Below are 18,574 nucleotides of genomic sequence, written 5' to 3'. Positions count from 1 at the left end.
TCAGATCAGGTCTCTCCCCTGTCAAAACCTTGCAGGGCTCCCCACTGAACTCACAGTAAATGCTGAATGTCGGGTTGGCCCAGTGGCATAGTGGTTAAGTTTACACACTCTGCTTCAGGTGACCCAGGATTCGCAGGTTCACATGCCAGGCTCAGACCTGTATACTGCTCATCAAGCCACGATGTGGCAGCGACCATGTACGAAATAGAGAAAGACTGGCACAGATGTTAGCTTAGTGACAATCTTCCTCAAGCAAAAAGAGGAAGATTGGCACAGATGTTAGCTTAGTGACAATCTTTCTCAGGCAAAAAAGAGGAAGATTGGCAACAGATGTTAGCTCAGGGCCAATCTTCCTCACCAAAAAGATAAAATAAATAAAATCTGGAAGCCTTACAGTGGCCCTAGATGATCTTCCCACCCCCCTTTTCTCTCTGAACTCCTCTCCCACTACTCTCCCCTAAATGGCCAGGCCCGCTGGACCCTAAGGCCTCTGTTCTAGCTGTTCCCGCTGCCTGGCGTGCTCCTCCCCCAGAGTCCACGTGGCTGACTCCTTCACCTCCTTCAGGTCGTTGCTCAAATCCCTCCTCCTCCGTGAGGCCTGCCCTGTACACAGCACTTACCTTTTAACATTCCATATAACTCATGTATTTTGTTATTGTGTCTGGCCTGTGTCCCTGCTCAAATCCAGTCCCCACCGGGCAGACATCTTGTTTCATTCACTGGTATTCCCAGCACCCAGAACTCACCTGGCACAGTAGATGCTCAGTAAATATTATTACTCTCCAAAGGAAAGACATCACAGTTCCCAACAGTCTGTGGGGAAATGCTCCTGAGGTCGGGGCAGGAGTCCAGGAATATGTCTGAGCACACGGAACTGGGGAGCCCAGGACAGCCTCTCGTGGCGCCCCTCAGCGCCGCTTCGCCAGCCTCGTCTGACTCACGGCGTGGGCAGCCGTGGCTCTAAGCGCTGGGGGCCGGGAGGACAGTGGCCCGGGCTCGAAAGGGGGCCGTGCGCTAAGCAACACCCGGCTACTTCCACAGAGCAGCACCCACTGCACCCAGAAACTGCTTCACCCCGTGCTGCCACGACCCTGGCTTCCCCTCGTCCTCACTATAAAGGCCTTCTGGGCTGAAAGTCCGTCTTCCCGCCCAGCCAAGGGGCCACGGGGAAGGGCGGCACCCAGCCTCAGCCAGCTTTCCTGCAACAGGAAAGGGCTCCTCGCCACTAGAGGGCGCAGTGAGCCCACGCTTCCTCCCTCATCCCACGGGGAGAGGACCGCGTTGTGAGATCTGTGCTGCTCTCAGAAAAGGAACCTCAACGACACCTTCATTCATTGTCCTCCTTTTCTAAGGTTTTCCTGTCCTCTATCTAGGGCTTCAGGGTTTGCTCCCTGCACCTCACAACCCACCTCTGATCACGGGAGAAGCTATTCGGGGGCAGGTGGTTCAGACCATCAATTTTACAGAATCATATGAGAGGATGTTAGAGCCACAGGGGACGTCACTCGTGCACTTCCTCCATCCTCCCATTTGATTAACAAGATTCAGAGAGGCTGCGTGACTTGTCGAGAGATGCACAGCCAGATAGGGACAAAATCCAGGCTCAACTCTAGAGCTCCTCACTCCTGATCCTCTTTTACAATAGTGATCAAATTAAAAAAAAAAATTCAACTTATTTATCCAGCATTTACTCTGGACCAGGTATTATTCTGGACACAATACTCGCAATATCCATTTATGCATTCAACAAACATTTGCCATACTTTTTCTATGTGCCAGGCACTGTTTGAGGAGGGAATATGGTTATGAACGAAACAAATCAGGCTGCTGTTCTCAATAAGCTGCCGTTCTAGTGTGCGCGTGCGAGTGCAGAGCTCTGTCGTCAGAGAGCTTTGTCCTGGGGGAGAAAATCGCTTCAAGAATGTTTAGTGGAGAAAGATATTTCCACTATAGGGATTTAGATATCTCTAAGTACATAATCCTGAAGACATTCTAGACTTGATGGTAATTTATTTTCATTCTCTCTTGTCCAGCAGTTTGAGAGAGACCTCCGGCGCTATGCCACGCACGAGCGGAAGATGATACTGGATAATCACGCCTTGTATGACAAGACCAAGGTAGGGTCATCTCCCTGGGACGGGCTGCTTTGATCCTCATCCCCAAGGCTGGCTCCCTGAGCACTCTTCCTGCAGAGCCTCTTAACTAGGAGTTGTTCTGCAAGAGCCTTAGCTGACGCTTGTTGGCCAAGCAGGGGCCACGTGTCCATCCTTGATCCCATTACCGTGGCTCTGATTGGCCAGACTTGGGTCATGTGCCCCTCCTTGGAGGCGGGATCAGCCGCACCTGACCCTCATGAACTAAGAGCAGGGTGGGGTGGTTTCCCAAAGAAAAGTTGAGATGCTGCTGTCAGAAGAGAGGGCTGTGGATGCGGGCAGGAAAGCCTGAGCTGTCGTGTGTGTGTGTGTGTGTGTGTGTGTGTGTGTGTGTGTGTGTGTGTGTGTGTAGGCAGGTTCGCATAAGACAGTTTAGGAATGCTTTCAGATTAACACATAGGAAATAGTTCACCATCAGCGAGTGCCTCCCACTGCTCAGCACTGCGCTATAGACAAGAAGGGATGCCGGAGAGGTGGCGCTTGGTCTGAAAGAGATGGTGGGATGGGAGCCTGGTGGGGGCGGGGCAGGTGTGGCAGGCCGGGAGAAGCCGTCGCACACAAGTATCCTGTAATCGCCGCCCTCATTCCCCACAGCAGCAGTACTAATTCTGGCTGCACAGTACAGCTTTTAAATAGATTGATGACAGACCTCTCCTGAGATTCTGATTTCCTTGGACTGGAGTATAGCTCAAACTTCGTGGTTTTTGAAAACTCCTTCAGGTGGTTCTTAGCAACAACTGTGGTTAAGAACTGCAGACCCAGAGGAGAAATACCAAAAGCCTTTAGCTGAATATATAAAGCTGCATAATTTTACCTTAATTTAAATACATATTTTTGGTTGGGAAAAACATAAAAATTATGGAAGTCAGTTAAAATGACTTTTTATGCTCACACGCAGGGAATTATGTTTCGGCAATAATTCGTTCTGACAAGACAGTTTTACAAGTAATACTTTCACACTGTCAGCAGAGATGCTTAACAAAAATATCTGAATGCACATATTTCTTGTTATGTTTTCAGAGGATATTTCTCAAAGCAGAAAGTGAAGAAGAAATTTTTGCACATCTGGGATTGGATTACATTGAACCATGGGAAAGAAATGCCTAGAAAAAGTTGTCGACATGTTTTTCTGGTCTTTTTTTTTCAGGTTAAGTAAATTACGCTTCCTATTATAGTGAAAGATGCCTTAGGGAAGCTCGGGATTCTTGAAGTCTTCCTGAACTGCAGATTGCTTCTAGAAATAAGTAGTTTTGGAAACATGTTAAGGCGCCACCTGGTAATGGGTTGTGTTCTAATAGGCCACTTGCTGCTTAGAATTCACAGTGCATTTTCCACAGAAACAATGTAATTGGTAGTTTCTTTCATGGAAGCTCATCAAAGCCCACTTTGCCCACAGTGTAGCTGAAATACTGTATATTTCCAATAAAAATAGGAGGAGACAAGATGTTGGAGTCTGCTTTTTTTTCACTCAAATATAAAATATTCTTAAGCAAAAATGTAACAAAATGAGAGAATAAAGAGTTTAAGATTTATTTTGAGCGGAGAAACAGGTTTCCTTAGAAGATCAGAGATTCTGAAGGGCATTCTGGGTCCCTCTGGAGCTTTTGGAGGAGGGGTGCTGACTCCTGCTGTGCGGTGCTCCTTGCCCGTCCCTGTGGCGGTCTCCCTTGGCATTGCAGCACAACGCCACGCACAGGATGTATTCCTAGTGCTTTCACTCGGAAGGAAGTACAATTTCCTAAACCCTCAAAGGAATATCTCCCTTTTTATCCATCTCTGAGTCTCTCTCTGAATCTTAGTGGCCTAGTCCCACTCAGAGTGACGATCTCTCTTGGCCTCTTCATCTTAGGGCACCCAAAGTAAGGGAGGCTGAGGCCACCTCTGGAACTCCCAGGTTCCAGACCCATTCGGACCTCCTGCTTCCTCTGGGAAGGTGTTGTCCCTGTGCCTTGAAGGGGCCGGAAAGCCCATCCGTTTCAGCTGCTTTGGTGTCCTCAGCCCGCTGAAGAGTTGAGGTCTCATGATGATCCTTCCCTTTTCCTTCCAGCCCCCTCAGGGAAGAGGAGATCAGGAGATCCAGGACCCCACAGAAAAGATTGATGTCCCACTCTGAGCACAGGGAAGGAGCCACCTTCCCTTCCGGTGTTGGAATCTGAGGATGGGGCGCGTATCAGTTACTATTGCCAAAAATTCAGTGTAACAGACCATCCCAGAACTCAGTGGCTTAAAACAATACAGATTGGCACATTGGCCAGGTGTTTGGCTGTTCTACGCTGGGATCTGCTTCTCGTGTCTCTCATCCTCCTCCTGAGGCCAGCAAGCTAATCTGGCCCTACGCTTCTCATGATGACAGCAGAGACACGACAGCAAGCAAACCCAAGTGTACAGACACTTTCCAAGGCTCTTTCCATGTCTGTTAATATCCAGTGGTTGAAGCTGGTCACGTGGCTGAGCCTCAAGGGATGGGGAACTATGCCCTGTCACAGTGGGAGGTATTGCAAAGTGATGTGGCAAAGGGCACAGATGCAGGGAGGGGCGAGGAACTGGTCCACAAATGCAAGCTGCTTCAGAGAGACAAGTGTGTAGTCTCCTTTCCGTGCTTTTCTCTTCCTGTGAACTGTCACTTACTCCTAGTGGATCTTGAGCTGGGAGAGGATGCTTCTGCTCAGCAGGGGCATTGAGCTCTGAAGGTGAGATGATGGAAGATGCAAAGGAGAGGAGGCACGGGGGCCGGCTCCAGAGGAAACTCGCCACAGTGTCTGGGTTTGAAGCGGAAGAAAGACCTTGAGGTTTCCTGCTAGTGCCCAGTCTGCCCATCAGGATAGATAAGGAACCACAACTCCCATCAACATCACATCCAACTACATTAATTATATGCTCAGGTACTCTGTGGAGTGTTTCACAGCATTATCCCATTTAATCAGCCCAATAAACCCTGAGGGGGGTAGGACATCTAATTTACAAATGAGAGACATCCGAGGTGTCCAGAAGTTATGCTCCTTGCCCCAAGTCTAGTTAATATGCAGCAAAGCCAGGGTTTGAGCCCAGGTCCAAGTCTGTCTGACTCCAAAGCCCATGCTCTTGTGCCTTGAGCAGGAATGGTCAGGAGGGGGCCATTAGCTGTGTTCACTCAGTCATTCAACAAACACATTGATAGCGTGACTGTTCATCCTGGTTTGCATGGGACAGTTGTAGTTCATACCTGTTGTCCCTGCATAATTATGATAGCACACTCTTTCCCTCTTAAAAGTTTCTGGTCTGGAGGATAAATTATATGCCTATTCATACGCCCCGTACCTACTGTGTGCTAAGTGCTGAACTGGGCACTGAGGACTCAGAGATGAACAAGGCACAACCCCTGCTCACAGGGAGTTTAGTGGCTTCTCTGCTTGTTACCTTTTAGGAACCAAAGGCCACCCAGGGGGAGTCATGCAGACCCTGTGAGGAGAGGGAATCCCCAACAGACCTTCCCTGAGACTAGAGGGAGGAGCCTGAGGTGCCCTTGGGAACCAGCCTGGCTGGGCCCTGACATGGGGGGCCCCGGAGCTGGGAGCCCCACTCTGGTTGATCCACAGGAGCCTGAGGCGAAGGGAGTGCACATGATGAAACCTGTCCCTGGTGGTGTGTGGGGAGAGAGAGTCAAAGGAGAGGCTGATCTGTAGTCCTAGCTGGTGGCCATTAGCCCATATCCAGGGGAACAGGGCCAGACGGGAGCACTGAGGAAGCGCTGAGGAGGGAGGGCGACGTGGATGGGGGAGAGGTGTCCAGCCAAAGCTGGCTTCTGTGGGACACTGGGAATCTGGGCTCTCGTGGTCAGCTCTTCCGCTGCACATCAGGGCTTCCTGTCTCACCACGCTTTTCCACGACATCATGGTTGACCATCGTCAGCACATTCCTCTGCTCTGGGCCTGGGCTCAGGCAGCGTCTGGGAGATGGGACTTGATACCAACACATGGCGGGAAAGTGGCTGCACCCTCAGGAAGCGAGGATGATGGTGTCAGTTCATGGATTCCGGGACCCCAAGCCTGACGACTGAGAAGCACTTAGAACTGAGTGAGCAAGTGGGTGAAGAAGGACGTTTGAATCAAAGCTCCTCCAGCCAGCGCATCGAGCATAAAGAGGGCGAGGGACGAAGACCTCACGGAGCGCAAGGCTTGACAGCAGAGCAGAGCTGAGCATCCTCTGAACCACTCCTTGGAAGGGACAGGACCAAGACCACCTCCACTGACCCCCAGAGGCCCTGTGCTCGGCCTTGCTTCTCTCTGTCCACAGCCCAACAGTCCTTCAATCTCCTGTTTCTGTTGCTTGAGACAGAATCTGATAGGGCCAGCTGGCAAGATCGTTGATCTAGGCCAACTGGTCATTGGTTGCTCTCTAGCTGACAGGTTGCTTGCCTTTGGGTCAATTTGCATGAGGTCCAGTCAGCTATGACGTGTGTGTGTGTGTATGCATGTAGGGAGAGGTGGCTGTGGGTAGGGGGGATTCCTCCTGGAAGGGCTGTGGCCATTGGAGGCTGCGAGTTGTACCTCGGAGCAGAGACCCTCCCGTGCAACCTGAGGCCCCAGCCTTCCTCCCTGCGTGGCCCACTCTCTGAGTTAGAGGGGCTTCAGGGTCTACCCCGCAGGATCCCACACCACTTCTGCCACCAAAGAAACTACATCCTCCTCAAGGTGAACGAGGAGCCAGCAAGGAGGTCAGGCCTCCTGCAGAGGGGGAAGGGGGGATCAGGGCAGTCAGGACTTAAAGCTGGGATCCAGAACTCTCCATTACGTCAGCTCTCACCAGGAGAGGCCTAGAAAACAAGAGAAGAAAATGAACAACGTGACGGTGCCAGGATGAATGGCTGGTCAGCACAACAGTAGGAGGGCTACCACCTGGAGCGGAGACGGACCAGCAGGCTTAGCCACTGAGGAGAGAGTCCTGCGGGCAGAGAGGCCTTCCCAGCCCAGGAGGGGTCTGAGCAGGTTTGCAAGGAAGGGAGGACTTGGATCCACACGGACCGGTTCTGGCATAGAGGCCCAGGAAGGGGCACTGAATTCTATAGGTGTGACAAGGGCAGCTGAGCCAGAGCTTTCGTCTTTGCAATGAATTTCTAGAAATGAACTTCCAAGGCTTCTCTTATACCCTGAAAACTCGAAAGGGAGAAAAAGAAGTTTTTGTTATGTATGACAGAGGTCAAAAACTGGCAGCCAGTGGGCCAAATGCAGCCCAAAGATGTGATTTGTTTGGCCTTCACTGTGTTTTAGGAAATTTTAAAATGAATGGTCATTGCTTAAAACTCGATAGAGTATAACTTTTTTAAAAAAATAGGAGTTGTGGCTTCTCTTGGGAAATGAAAGGCACGGCGGCAATTGGCTGAGTTCCCATTTGGCATCTTGGGTGGAGGTGAGCGGGCTGCCCTCTGTGGCTGGGCCACACTCTCCGGGTCAGCCCCAGCCCCAGTCACCACTCCCGCTCAAGGTGTCTGAGCAGCGCCCTCGGCTTGCATTCCTGAGCTCAGCTGGGGGCAGGAGCTGTGGCGCCATCACTGGCGCACCGGGCAAGTCCTGTCTCCCTTTGGGCTCGTTTTCTCACCTGTAGGATTCGGGGGTCAGCCCCAATGGCCAAAAGGCCCCTTCCAAGTTATAATGATGACGCAAGAGCTACATTCCACCTCTGCCAGTCAATATATGGAAGCGAGCCCACAGGAAGCCAGATGCATGCCAGGAAGGCCACCACTCCCCCTACCCTTTAGACAGGGACAGTTGATCTGCTGGACCCAGAAGCTACTTGACACGAGTGATAGAAAGGTTTTTTCAATGAATCAGATGAAAACTTTTTCTTTTATTGCAGTAAAATATACGTAACATAACTTTGCCATTTTAACCATTTTTAAGTGTACAATTCAGTGGCATTACATATATTGACAATGTCGTGCAACCATCATCTACTATCCATTTCCAGAAGTCTATCATCATCCCAGACAGAAACTCCATGCCCCTTAAACGATAACTCTGTGGTCCCCCCTCCTCCCAGCCGCTGGCCACCTCTGTTCTACTTGCTGTCTCTACAGCTTGGCCTATTCCAAGTATCTCATGTAAGTGAAAGCATACAATATTTGTCCTTTTGTTTCTGGCTTATTTCACTTAGCATAATGTTTTCAGGGTTCCTCCATGTTGTAGTGTGCCTGCCTTCATAAGGCTGAATAATATTTGACTATATGGATGGATATGCCGCGTTTTGTTTATCCATTCATCAGTTGATGGACATCTGGGTTGTTTCCACCTTTTGGCTACTGTGAATAATGCTGCTATGAACACTGGTGTACGATTATCTGTTTAAAGTCCCTGATTTCAGTTCTTTTGGGTGTAAACCTGGTAGTAGAATTACTGGCTCATGTGGTTATTCTGTGTTTAACTTTTTGAGGAAACTCCATACTGGTTGTTACAGTGGCTGTGCTATTTTACATTCTCACCAACAGTGCACGAGGGTTCCAGTTTCTCCACATCCTCATCAACACTTGTTCTTTTCCTTTTTTTTTTTTTTGAGGAAGATTAGCCCTGAGCTAACATCTGTGGCCAATCCTCCTCTTTTTGCTGAGGAAGACTGGCCCTGAGCTAACATCTGTGCCCATCTTCCTCTACTTCATATGTGGAATACCTGCCACAGCATGGCATGCCAAGTGGTGCCATGTCCGCACCCAGGATCCGAACTGGCGAACCCCGGGCCGCCGAGCAGTGGAAGATGCGAACTTAACTGCTGCACCACTGGGCCGGCCTCTCCCCCTCTTTTTTTTCCTAACAATAGCCATTCTAATGGTGTGAAGTGGCAGATGAAGAATTTTTGCCCATCCTGAAACCAGAAAACAGCTCAGGCTGGAAACAGCAATACACTGGACGGGGCTTCAGGTATATGCATGTACCCCACATCCGGAGTTGCTGTCTGAGGAAAGCCGGGGTAACAGGAGCGGACAGCAGCCACTTCCACTGAGAAAGCCTCACGGTCTGGCACCTCGTGGCAAGTTGTGTTCACGTGCCTCAAGTCGCAAAATCCACCAAATTTTCTCCCAGTCCTTTCTGCTGCCCCCGTGTTTCTCAAGTATGCTGTTCAAGATTATTTAGGGAGAATGTAGATGAATATCTTTATACTGAAATCATCAACAAATATTTATTGAGCGCCTACTATGTAACATTTTTCTAGGCATTGGGCATAGAACAGAGAACAAAACTCAAAAATCTCTGCCCACATGATTGTAAGCATGGAGCTTATATTCTAGAAAGGTGTTTATTTTAATGTGTGTTATAAAAATAAGGGTTTTTGAGTCAGCCTTGATGGCCTAATGGTTAAATTTGGCACTCACCACTTTGGTGGTCCAGGTTCGGTTCCTGGGCACAGAACCACACCACTCGTCGTCAGTTGCCACGCTATGGCAGTGGCTCACAGAGGAGAACCAGAAAGACTTACAATTAGGATATACAAGTGTGTACTGGGGCTTTGGGGAGGAAAAAAAAGAGAGAGAGAGATGAAGATTGGCATCAGATGTTAGCTTAGGGCGGATCTTTTTAAAAAACTAAACAACAACAACAAAATAACGGTTTTCCGTTTAGGGTAGTGATATAAAGCTTCCTTTTTAAATACACTTAAGCAAGAAAAATGAATCGATGTAGGAAAACATTCAGTAAATATTACCAGTCATATGGGGATGTGGCAAGAATTGGGAAAGAGGATAGAGAAGCCCAGGGGGCTGCTGTCTGGGAAATGTGTGGTGGCCTCTGCCTTCTCTGCCGACTCCCCAGCGCTAGTCCTCTGAAGGTCGGCACCATACAAAGGCCCCAGGAGGTCCCCGAGGAAGGCGTTTCCCCACGAGAACCTCAAAGATTCTAACGGGGCTCCTTGAGCTCATATCCTTATTTGGAAAGGCCTGTTAGGAATTCCGCAAATGCCCTCTGCTAAGGCCGCACGTGGCGTTTTGCTCTAGGCTGGAATTTTATCAATTGGGGTGGTGATTGCTTACTGGAACTCAGCCTTCCCCACTACCTCCTACTTTGGGAGCAGAACGCCCTCTGGTGGCGAATAGAAGACCCGTCAGCGGCGAGTACAATATGATGAGAGCAGACGAAGTAAGAAGCCCAAGAATGTTGAGCAGGGCTTTGGAGACCTTCCGGTCCATCCTCTTTGTTCTACAGATGACAAACAAAAGTCTAGAGAGAGGCACCGGACTGCCCAACGTCATAGTTAATGCTGATTCGGCAGATGATACGCACACAGGCTGGGCTCCCCTAATTACTAGCTGTGTGACCTTGCACAAATTACCTAACCTCTCTGAGTCTCAGTTTCCTTTTCTGTAAAATCAAGATGATAATGGTTCCTCCCTCTGCATCTGCTGGAAGATTACATGAGATAATGCTGTAAAGTGCTTGATTTGGGGACCCTCTGGATTGAGAAGAGCCAATGAACAATTTAATCATGACCTTGGGCAAAGAGACATTTAAGTACACTTCACTTTACTTGTAGACTTCCTCAAGCCCCTGAAGCCGGGACAGGAGGTGGCAAGGCTTAGGGCCGGTGTCAAGGATCAGGTCCAAGACCTGAGCCTCTCTGGATTTGGCCAGCACCTGCTACCCGAGCTGAAAGTTTCTCAGCACCAGGCCAAGAGCCACAGGGAGCAAAGGCCCCGTCCATTGACTCTGGAGTTTCTTGGAGGCCAACGACTGTTTTATGCGGACCTTAGGGCGCTCATTGACCTTTATCTCTCAGAGACAGATGGGAGCCACAGTGGCAGTCACTTTTATCTGCGTTGAATGCACTTTTTATCAATCAATTCACGATGCTGTAAGTATTTCGAACTCCTCCCTCCAGCATGTATATCAAAGGACCCCATAGCAGGTCAGGAGCCCTCCCCAGTTATCAGTTACACTTATTATTCTTAACTCTTCATTTCCTGCAGGCCTAATCACCCCTCAAAGCAGGTTGTTTTACAATGTCCAGGGCCAATAAAATTACCTTCGTAGGGCCTCAGTTTTCTCATCTGTAAAATGGGCCCAGTAACACTGCCACTGCACACCTCCTGAGGTTGGCGTAAAAATCAAACAAAATAGTGGATGAAAAGTGTTTTGAAAACTAAAAGACATTACACATATAAAAGAGATTAGTCTTTTTCATATCATCTGGCCATAGTTCAGGCACCTGGGGACTGCTTCCCAGAAAGGCAGTCAAACGACTTAAGACAAATCAGTCATCACACACAGGCTGAAGCTGTAAATCCAAGGGCAGGAGTATAGTTTTCTTTCTGTCTTTCTTTCTTTGGTGAGGAAGATTGGCCCTGAGCTACCGTCTGTGCCAATCCTCCTCTATTTTATGTGGGATGCCACATGGCTTGATGAACGGTGTCTACGTCTGCGCCCAGGATCTGAACCTGCGAACCTGGGACCACTGAAGTGGAGCGAGTAAACTTAACCACTATGCCACCAGACCAGCCCCCTAGTTTTCTTTAAAGAAATACAGCGTGATTCCCGAAGCTGGAATCGAGGGAGCCTCTTTGACCCTTGCCGTGGTGCCCTTGGATTTGAATAGCACTGTGGCCTGCCATACGTTTTGCATCCTACATGATCCTGGCAGGCAGGGAATAATATTTTCCCAGGAAACAAGTCCAAAAATGTGTCCAACGTTTTAGCCTTTGCTAACCTAGGGGCAGGAGACAGAGAGAGGTACCATCTCTAACTTCTTGCTGCAAATAATAGTAACGATATTAATAATAAAGACAAAAGGATCTTCTTTGGAAGTTGAATGGTTTTCCAACACGGTGCATGTCAGAAGTACATGCTTCTAATTCCAATGTTCTTAATACAAAACCTCCATGACTTTCAGGAAAACAGGCATCTATATAGGTAACATTAATCTTTTCCACTCCATTTTGATTTTTCTGTGGAAATGTAGTTATTAAATTAAGGCAAAACCATTACTAATTTCAAAGCAATTTATATTAGAAGTGTTGCAACAGGTTGCTTAAAATAGGCATTATTTGGCATCTTTGTCACCATCTTTCAACTGCAATTCTCACTGTTTGTGTTTAAAACTTGTGGGAGGGGTCTTGCAGGTCCCTTTGAGAATCGGAGGGAAATTGTGGCGTCTCTCCCCTGAAGAATGATTATACGTACAAAATCTGCACACAGCTTTCAGGGAATTCGCATCTTCCTAAACGTACCAGGCTGCGAACCGCAGGTTTAAAGTCATCCTAATGTTGCCTCCAGTTCTAGGACTCCCCCGTCTTTCTTTGGGACAGAATTCTTCTGAAGGGCCTGTGGGGTTGGAAGCTTTTCAGGTCTTCGGGTCGAGCTTACATGGGACGCCCTTGAAAGTGGGTGTCATTGTACCTCTGAGGAGCTGAGTGGATGAATCTGTTTTTGTCTAGCTCCAACTTCTCCAGAGAAAGACTGCATTTGTCCTTCGAAGGCACCAAGCACGTCCCCCACATCCTCTAGTTCTCTTGGCAAATTGCTGAAGAAAGAAAGGAAGATTATGACTCTGTGCGGCTTGGATGTTATTTTTTCTGAAACAGCTTCACTGAGGTAAAATTGACAGACAATGAATTGCACCTGTTTAAAGTGTGCAATTTGATAAGTTCTGATGTGTGATACACCGTGAAGCTATCACCACAATCAAGATAGGGAACATATCCATTACCCCCAAAAGTCTCCTTGAGCCCCTTTGTAATCTGTCCCTCCCAACCTTCTCCATCCCACCATCCCAGGAAACTGCTGATATGCTTTCTGTCACTGTTGATGAGTTTGCATTTTCTAGAATCTTCTATAAATGGAATCACACAGTATGGACTCTTATTTGTCTGACTTCTTCGACTCAACATAATTATTTTGAGGTTCATCCATGTTGTAACATGCATCAACACTTCATTCCTTGTTATTGCTAATTACTGTTCTAGTGCGTGGATATGCCTCCATTTCTTTGTCCACTCATCTGGTGATAGACATTTGGCTACTACAAGTAAAGCTGCTGTGAACAAGAGTGTTAAAGTCTTTGTGTGGACGTGTGCTTTCATTTTCCCTGGGTGAATACCTAGGAGTGGAACGGCCAGGTCATATGGAAGGTATATATTTAACGTTTTAAGAAACTGACAAACTGTATGCCAAAGCGATTGTGATAGTTTTACATTCCCACCAGCAGTGCATGAGGTCCCGGCTCTTCCACATCCTCCCCGATACGTTGTATGGTCAGATTTTCAGGGGTGAAGTGGCATCTCATTGTGGTCTTAATTTTCATTTCTCTAATGATTATGATGCTGAGTATATTTTCAGGTCCTTATTTATCATTGGCATATCATCTTTGATAAAATATCTCTTCAAATCTTTTGGCAATTTTTTACTGGATTGTTTGTTCTAGCATCATTTATTGAAAAGACCAGCCTTTCTCCACTGAATATTACTTTTGCATTTTTGTCAAAAACCAACTGTCCCACAAATATGTGGCTCTATTTCCGGACTCTATTTTGTCCATATATCTAGTTGACTGTCTTTATATCAAGACCACACTCTCAAACTCTCTTGATTACTGTCACATTACGCTAAGTGTTGAAATCAGGTGCTATTGAATAGTATTGGCCTATCTTTTATTCTCCTGTTACTTCTAGCCTATTTGTGTTTCTGTATTTAAAGTGGGTTTCTTGTAGGCAACATACACTTGGGCCTTGCTTTCATATCTAAACTATCTCTTCTTCTTAGTTGGACTTTTGAGACCACTTACATTTAATATGGTTATTGATATAATAATTTGATTATTGATACTAAAAGCCACATTACTATTTGTTTTCTATTTGTCCTATCCTTTGTTCTCTTTTTCCTCTTTTTTCTCCCTTTAAAAGAATTATCTCTTTGATTCTAAGTTATCTCCTTTGTTGGCTTATTAGCTTTAATTCTTTGTTGTACTGTTTTAGTTGTTGCTGTAGGGTTTATAGTATGCGTATCTAACTGATCACCCTGTATATTTACGCAGTAAACGTTGTATCGCTTCCTATGTAACGTAAGTGCCTTACACAGCGTCCTCCCGTTTCTCTGCTCCTGGCTTTTGTACTATTGTTGTCATTCATTTTACTTCTCCATATGACAGACCCCATAACACACTGCTATTATTTTTGCTCTAAACAGTCGAATTTCTTTAAAGAGATTCAATAATAGAAAATGATTATTTATATTTACCCATAGAGTTCCCTTTTCTGGTGATTTCCCTCCTTGGGTAGATCCTAGTTTCCATCTGATGCCATTTTCCTTTTGCTTGAAGGACTTCCTTTGATATCCTTGTACCAATGATAAATTCGTCTACTGGTGATGAATTTTTTGAGCTTTTGTACATCTTAAAAAGCTTTTACTTTGCCTCCCTGTTTTGAAGATATTTTTGCTAGGTAAAAACTCTAGATTGACAGTGCTTTTCTTTCTGTACTTTAAAAACGAGGTCCACAGTCTCCGTTGCATTGTTCCCATGAGAAATCTACTATAATCCTTATCTTTGTTTCTCTGTATATAATGTGTCTGTTCCTGAGGCTGCTTTTAAGATTTTTCTATTTGTACAGGTTTTGAGCTATTTGATTATGAAGAGACTGGGTGTCGTTTATTCATGCTTCTTGTGCTTGGGATTTCTTGCATTTCTTTGATCTGTGAGTTTACAGTTCTCATATTAAAATTGTTCAGCCATTATTTCTTCAAATATTTTTTCTGTCCCCTCCCCCTGCCTCTGTAGGGACTTTCGTTACACATCTATTAGGCCAGTTGAAGTTGTTTCACTGATCATTGATGCTTTATCTCTGTTTTATTTTGGGTAGTTTTCATTGCTATGTTTTTAAGTTTACTGATCTTTTCTTCTGAGATGTATACAGCTCTATCAATGTCATCCAGTATAGTTTCCATCTCAGGCAATATAGTTTTCATCATTAGATGTCTGATTTGGGTTTTAAAAAATATCTTCCATGTGTCTATTCAATCTTTCCTCTATCTTATAAAATATGTGGAATACAGTTACAGCTGTTTTAATGTCATTGTTTGCTTACTGTATCATCCATGCCAATTCTGAGTCAGTTTCTACTGATTGAGTGTTCTCTCCATTACTGGTCATGTTTTCCTGGCTCTTTGCATACCTGGTAATTTTTTTATTGGATTCTAGACATTGTCAATTTTACCCTGTTGGGAGGGGGATATTTTTGTATTCCTGTAAATATTCGTGAGCTTTGTGCTGGGATGTGGTTAAGTCGCTTGAAAACAATTTGATTTGTCTGCATCCTGCTTTTAAGCTTTGTTAGGCATAACTCGAGTAGCACTAACCTAGTTTAATCTAAGGGTTATTATTCCTCCCCACTACTGAGGCAGTACTTTTCTTACTACTCTACTTGATGCCTGGTGAATTATGATGTTTTCTACTCTGGCTGTCTGGGAACAATGTAAAACTGTATTAGAAACTAATACAGTTTGAGTGGTTCTTGTCTCAGCCTTGGGTAGTTTCCTCACATGCATGTGCTGATCAATACTCAGTCAGACATTCAAGAAGAATCCTCTACAGATCTCTGAGTTCTGTCTCCATGCAACTCCCTCCTCTCCTCTGTCCTATAAATTCTGTTGACCTTGGCCTCCCTGGACTGCCTGCTCTGTCTCATCAACAGCATGTGCAAAGGCCATATGTGGAAGGCTGTGTTGTCTGAAAAGCAGAGAGAAGGCCCATGTGGCAGGAGGGACCATAGCATCAAATGAGCAGAGAGAAAGCCCTTACAGCTGGAAGATCCCAGTGCCTGGGGAGCAGAGAGGAAGCCTGTGTTGCTGGTGGGACCATGGCATCTGAGGGGCAGAGAGGAGGCCCATATGGTTAGAGCAGCGGGAACTAGAAGGAAGGGGACACAAACAAGGCTTTCTCTTGCTCTCAAGACAAAAACACACAGTCTTACCTTGGCCTTCATAAATGGATAATCCCTGGTCCAGTGAGTCAGCAATAATCACCGTCTGTTGCATGTGGCTGTCCAGTTTTCCCAACATCATTTAGTGAAGAGACTCTCCTTTATCCATTGTATGCTCTTGGCTCCCTTGTCTAAAATTAGCTGTCCATAAATGTGTGGGTTTGTTTCTGGGCTCTTGATTCTGTTCCATTGATCTGTGTGTCTGTTTTTGTGCCATGCTGTTTTGGTTACTATAGCTTTGTAGTATATTTTGAAATCAGGGAGTGTGATACCTCCAGCTTTGTTCTTTTTCCTCAGGATTCCTTTGGCTATTCGGGGTCTTTTGTTGTTCTATATAAATTTTAGGATTCTTTGTTCTATTTCTGTGAAAAATGTTGTTGGAACTTTGATAGGGATTCATTGAATCTATAGACTGCTTTAGGAAGTACGGACATTTTAACTGGTGCAGCCACTATGGAAAACAGGATGGAGTCTCCTCAGAAAATTAAGAATAGATCTACCATATGATCCAGCTAGTCCACTGCCTAGTATTTATCCAAAGAACTTGAAAGCACAAATGCATAAAGATACATGCACCCCTATGTTTGTCACAGCATTGTTCACAATAGCCAAGACTTGGAAGCAACCTAGGTGCCCATCAAGGGACAAATGGATAAATAAGATGTGGTATACGTGCACAATGGAATACTACTCAGCCATAAGAAAGGATGAAATCCAGCCATTTGTGACAACATGGGTAGACCTTGAGGGAATTATGCTAAGTGAAATAAGTCAGAGGGAGAAAGTCAAGTGCCATATGATCTCATTCATAAGTAGAAGATAAAACAACAACAAACACATAGCAACAGAGATTGGACTGATGGTTGCCAGAGGGGAAACGGGTAGGGAGGAGGGTGAAAGGGGTGATTAGGCGAATGTGTGGTGATGGATTATAATTAGTCTTTGCGGGGTGAACGTGATATAATCTACACAGAATTTGAAATATATTATGATGTACATCTGAAAGTTACATAATGTTATCCAATGTTACTACTATAAAAACAAAAATTAAAATGAAAAAAAGAAAATAAATAAAATGGAAAAAATAATCACTGTCTGATTCCTTGTCACAGAATCAGTTGTATTTCCAGTAGAATTATTTGATCATGGTTTGTTCTCGCTCACAGCCAAATCTTTCAACCCATTTTAGTCTTACAAACATAACTCTGTGAGAACTGGATTCACCGTCATTACAAATCAGTTTTAAGCCCCAAGTTACACGTGGCCTGTCCTTCAAAGGCCGCCATCAGTTTTCAAATTCTTCCTATAGCCTATGGGACAGACTCAGCCATCTTACAAATTCTTCCCCACTCTCACATGCCCAATTTTGGTATTTTTGACACCTCTTGACTTATTGGAGTTGAGGTAGCCTCATTACAGAGTGGAGGAGAGAGAGCCTTCTCTGAGTTTCTCTTGTAGGCACAGCATTTTGAGGTATTCCCTGACATAACCAGGCTTTTCGGTCTTCAGTCATTCGGAGTGCCCTGCGGCAGGAAGGGTCAGGCCCATCTCTCCTTCTACAACTTCAGGTAAAGGAAAACGAAGAAAAGAGAGTGTAGATTCTTCTTTCATTTGAGCCCAGAAGGAAGAAAGAGTCTGTTTTGTGTCTTTGAGTCTAGAAGGAAAGCACCTCTATGAAAGCTTTCCTAATAGTGTTTCCTTGAGTGGATAGGAGACTCCATGTTCATTTGGTAGAGAGACATTTCCTGGAAAGCCCAGTTGCCTTTAGCCTCTTCATTATGTCTCCAATCTTATCATAGGACCCGGCAGATGGTCTGACACATGAGGGAAGCCAATGCCCATTTGTTAAATTAACTCATGCATTAATCAATAATTTCCACCAGGATGGTGGGAGTGCAAGATCGTATAAATAGACAATGCTTCAAACATTAGTCATTCTTCATGTTTTTTGTCTTTAATTGGCATTACGCTTTTGCAGTGATAAATGCCACAAGGAAAGCTATGTGAAACTGTTGTCTATTGGCAGGATACAGGAGAAATAAGTCTCTCTCTCCACCTCCAAAGCCAAGAGCTGAGAAGGACTTTGCAAGGTCCAGAAGGCTGTGCTGACGGGAGCGGTGAGCAGGGAGGCGGAAGGGGAGGCCCTACTTTGCAGAATTTGGAAAATCAAAGTTAGAATGTTTGAACTGGGTGGAGTTAACCTTAGAGACAAGCCAACCCAAACACCAAGTGGTACATGAAGAAAGGAGATAAAATGCGACTGGCCCAGAGTCATCCCTAAGCTCGTACCAGCCCTGGGTCAGAGAGCTACAGCTTCTGACTTCTGGTCCCTGTAGTTTCCCACAACACAGGCTGCCCTAAATGAAGAAATGAACACCTCCCTCATCAGCCCCAGAGAGAGCCAGCACCAGAAAAATCCCCGGGATAACCTTGATTCCAACCCCAGGGCCAATGTCATAGACTTTAATATAGGCCAAGAGAAACCACAGATGTG

General features: G+C 45.9%; 1 protein-coding gene across 2 annotated transcripts in view; it reads left to right on the top strand.

Moving 5' to 3' along the window:
- Positions 1 to 3,597, top strand: part of DNTT (DNA nucleotidylexotransferase) — a 32,818-nt gene extending 29,221 nt beyond the window's left edge. The window contains exons 10-11 of one of the 2 annotated variants that reach the window (XM_070609377.1): positions 2,037 to 2,117; positions 3,174 to 3,597. In XM_070609377.1, coding sequence (XP_070465478.1) covers positions 2,037 to 2,117; positions 3,174 to 3,260 — 168 coding nt within the window. In that variant the 3' untranslated portion in view covers positions 3,261 to 3,597. Of the gene's footprint in view, positions 1 to 2,033; positions 2,118 to 3,173 lie in introns of both variants that reach the window. The other variant, XM_070609372.1, reaches the window with a different exon arrangement.
- The last annotated feature ends 14,977 nt before the right edge of the window (positions 3,598 to 18,574 follow it).

Source organism: Equus przewalskii, chromosome 1 (genome assembly GCF_037783145.1).
Source record: "Equus przewalskii isolate Varuska chromosome 1, EquPr2, whole genome shotgun sequence".
Taxonomy (NCBI): Eukaryota; Metazoa; Chordata; class Mammalia; order Perissodactyla; family Equidae; genus Equus; species Equus przewalskii.
Note: the sequence above shows the minus strand (reverse complement) of the source record. Positions and strands in the feature narration are given on the sequence as shown.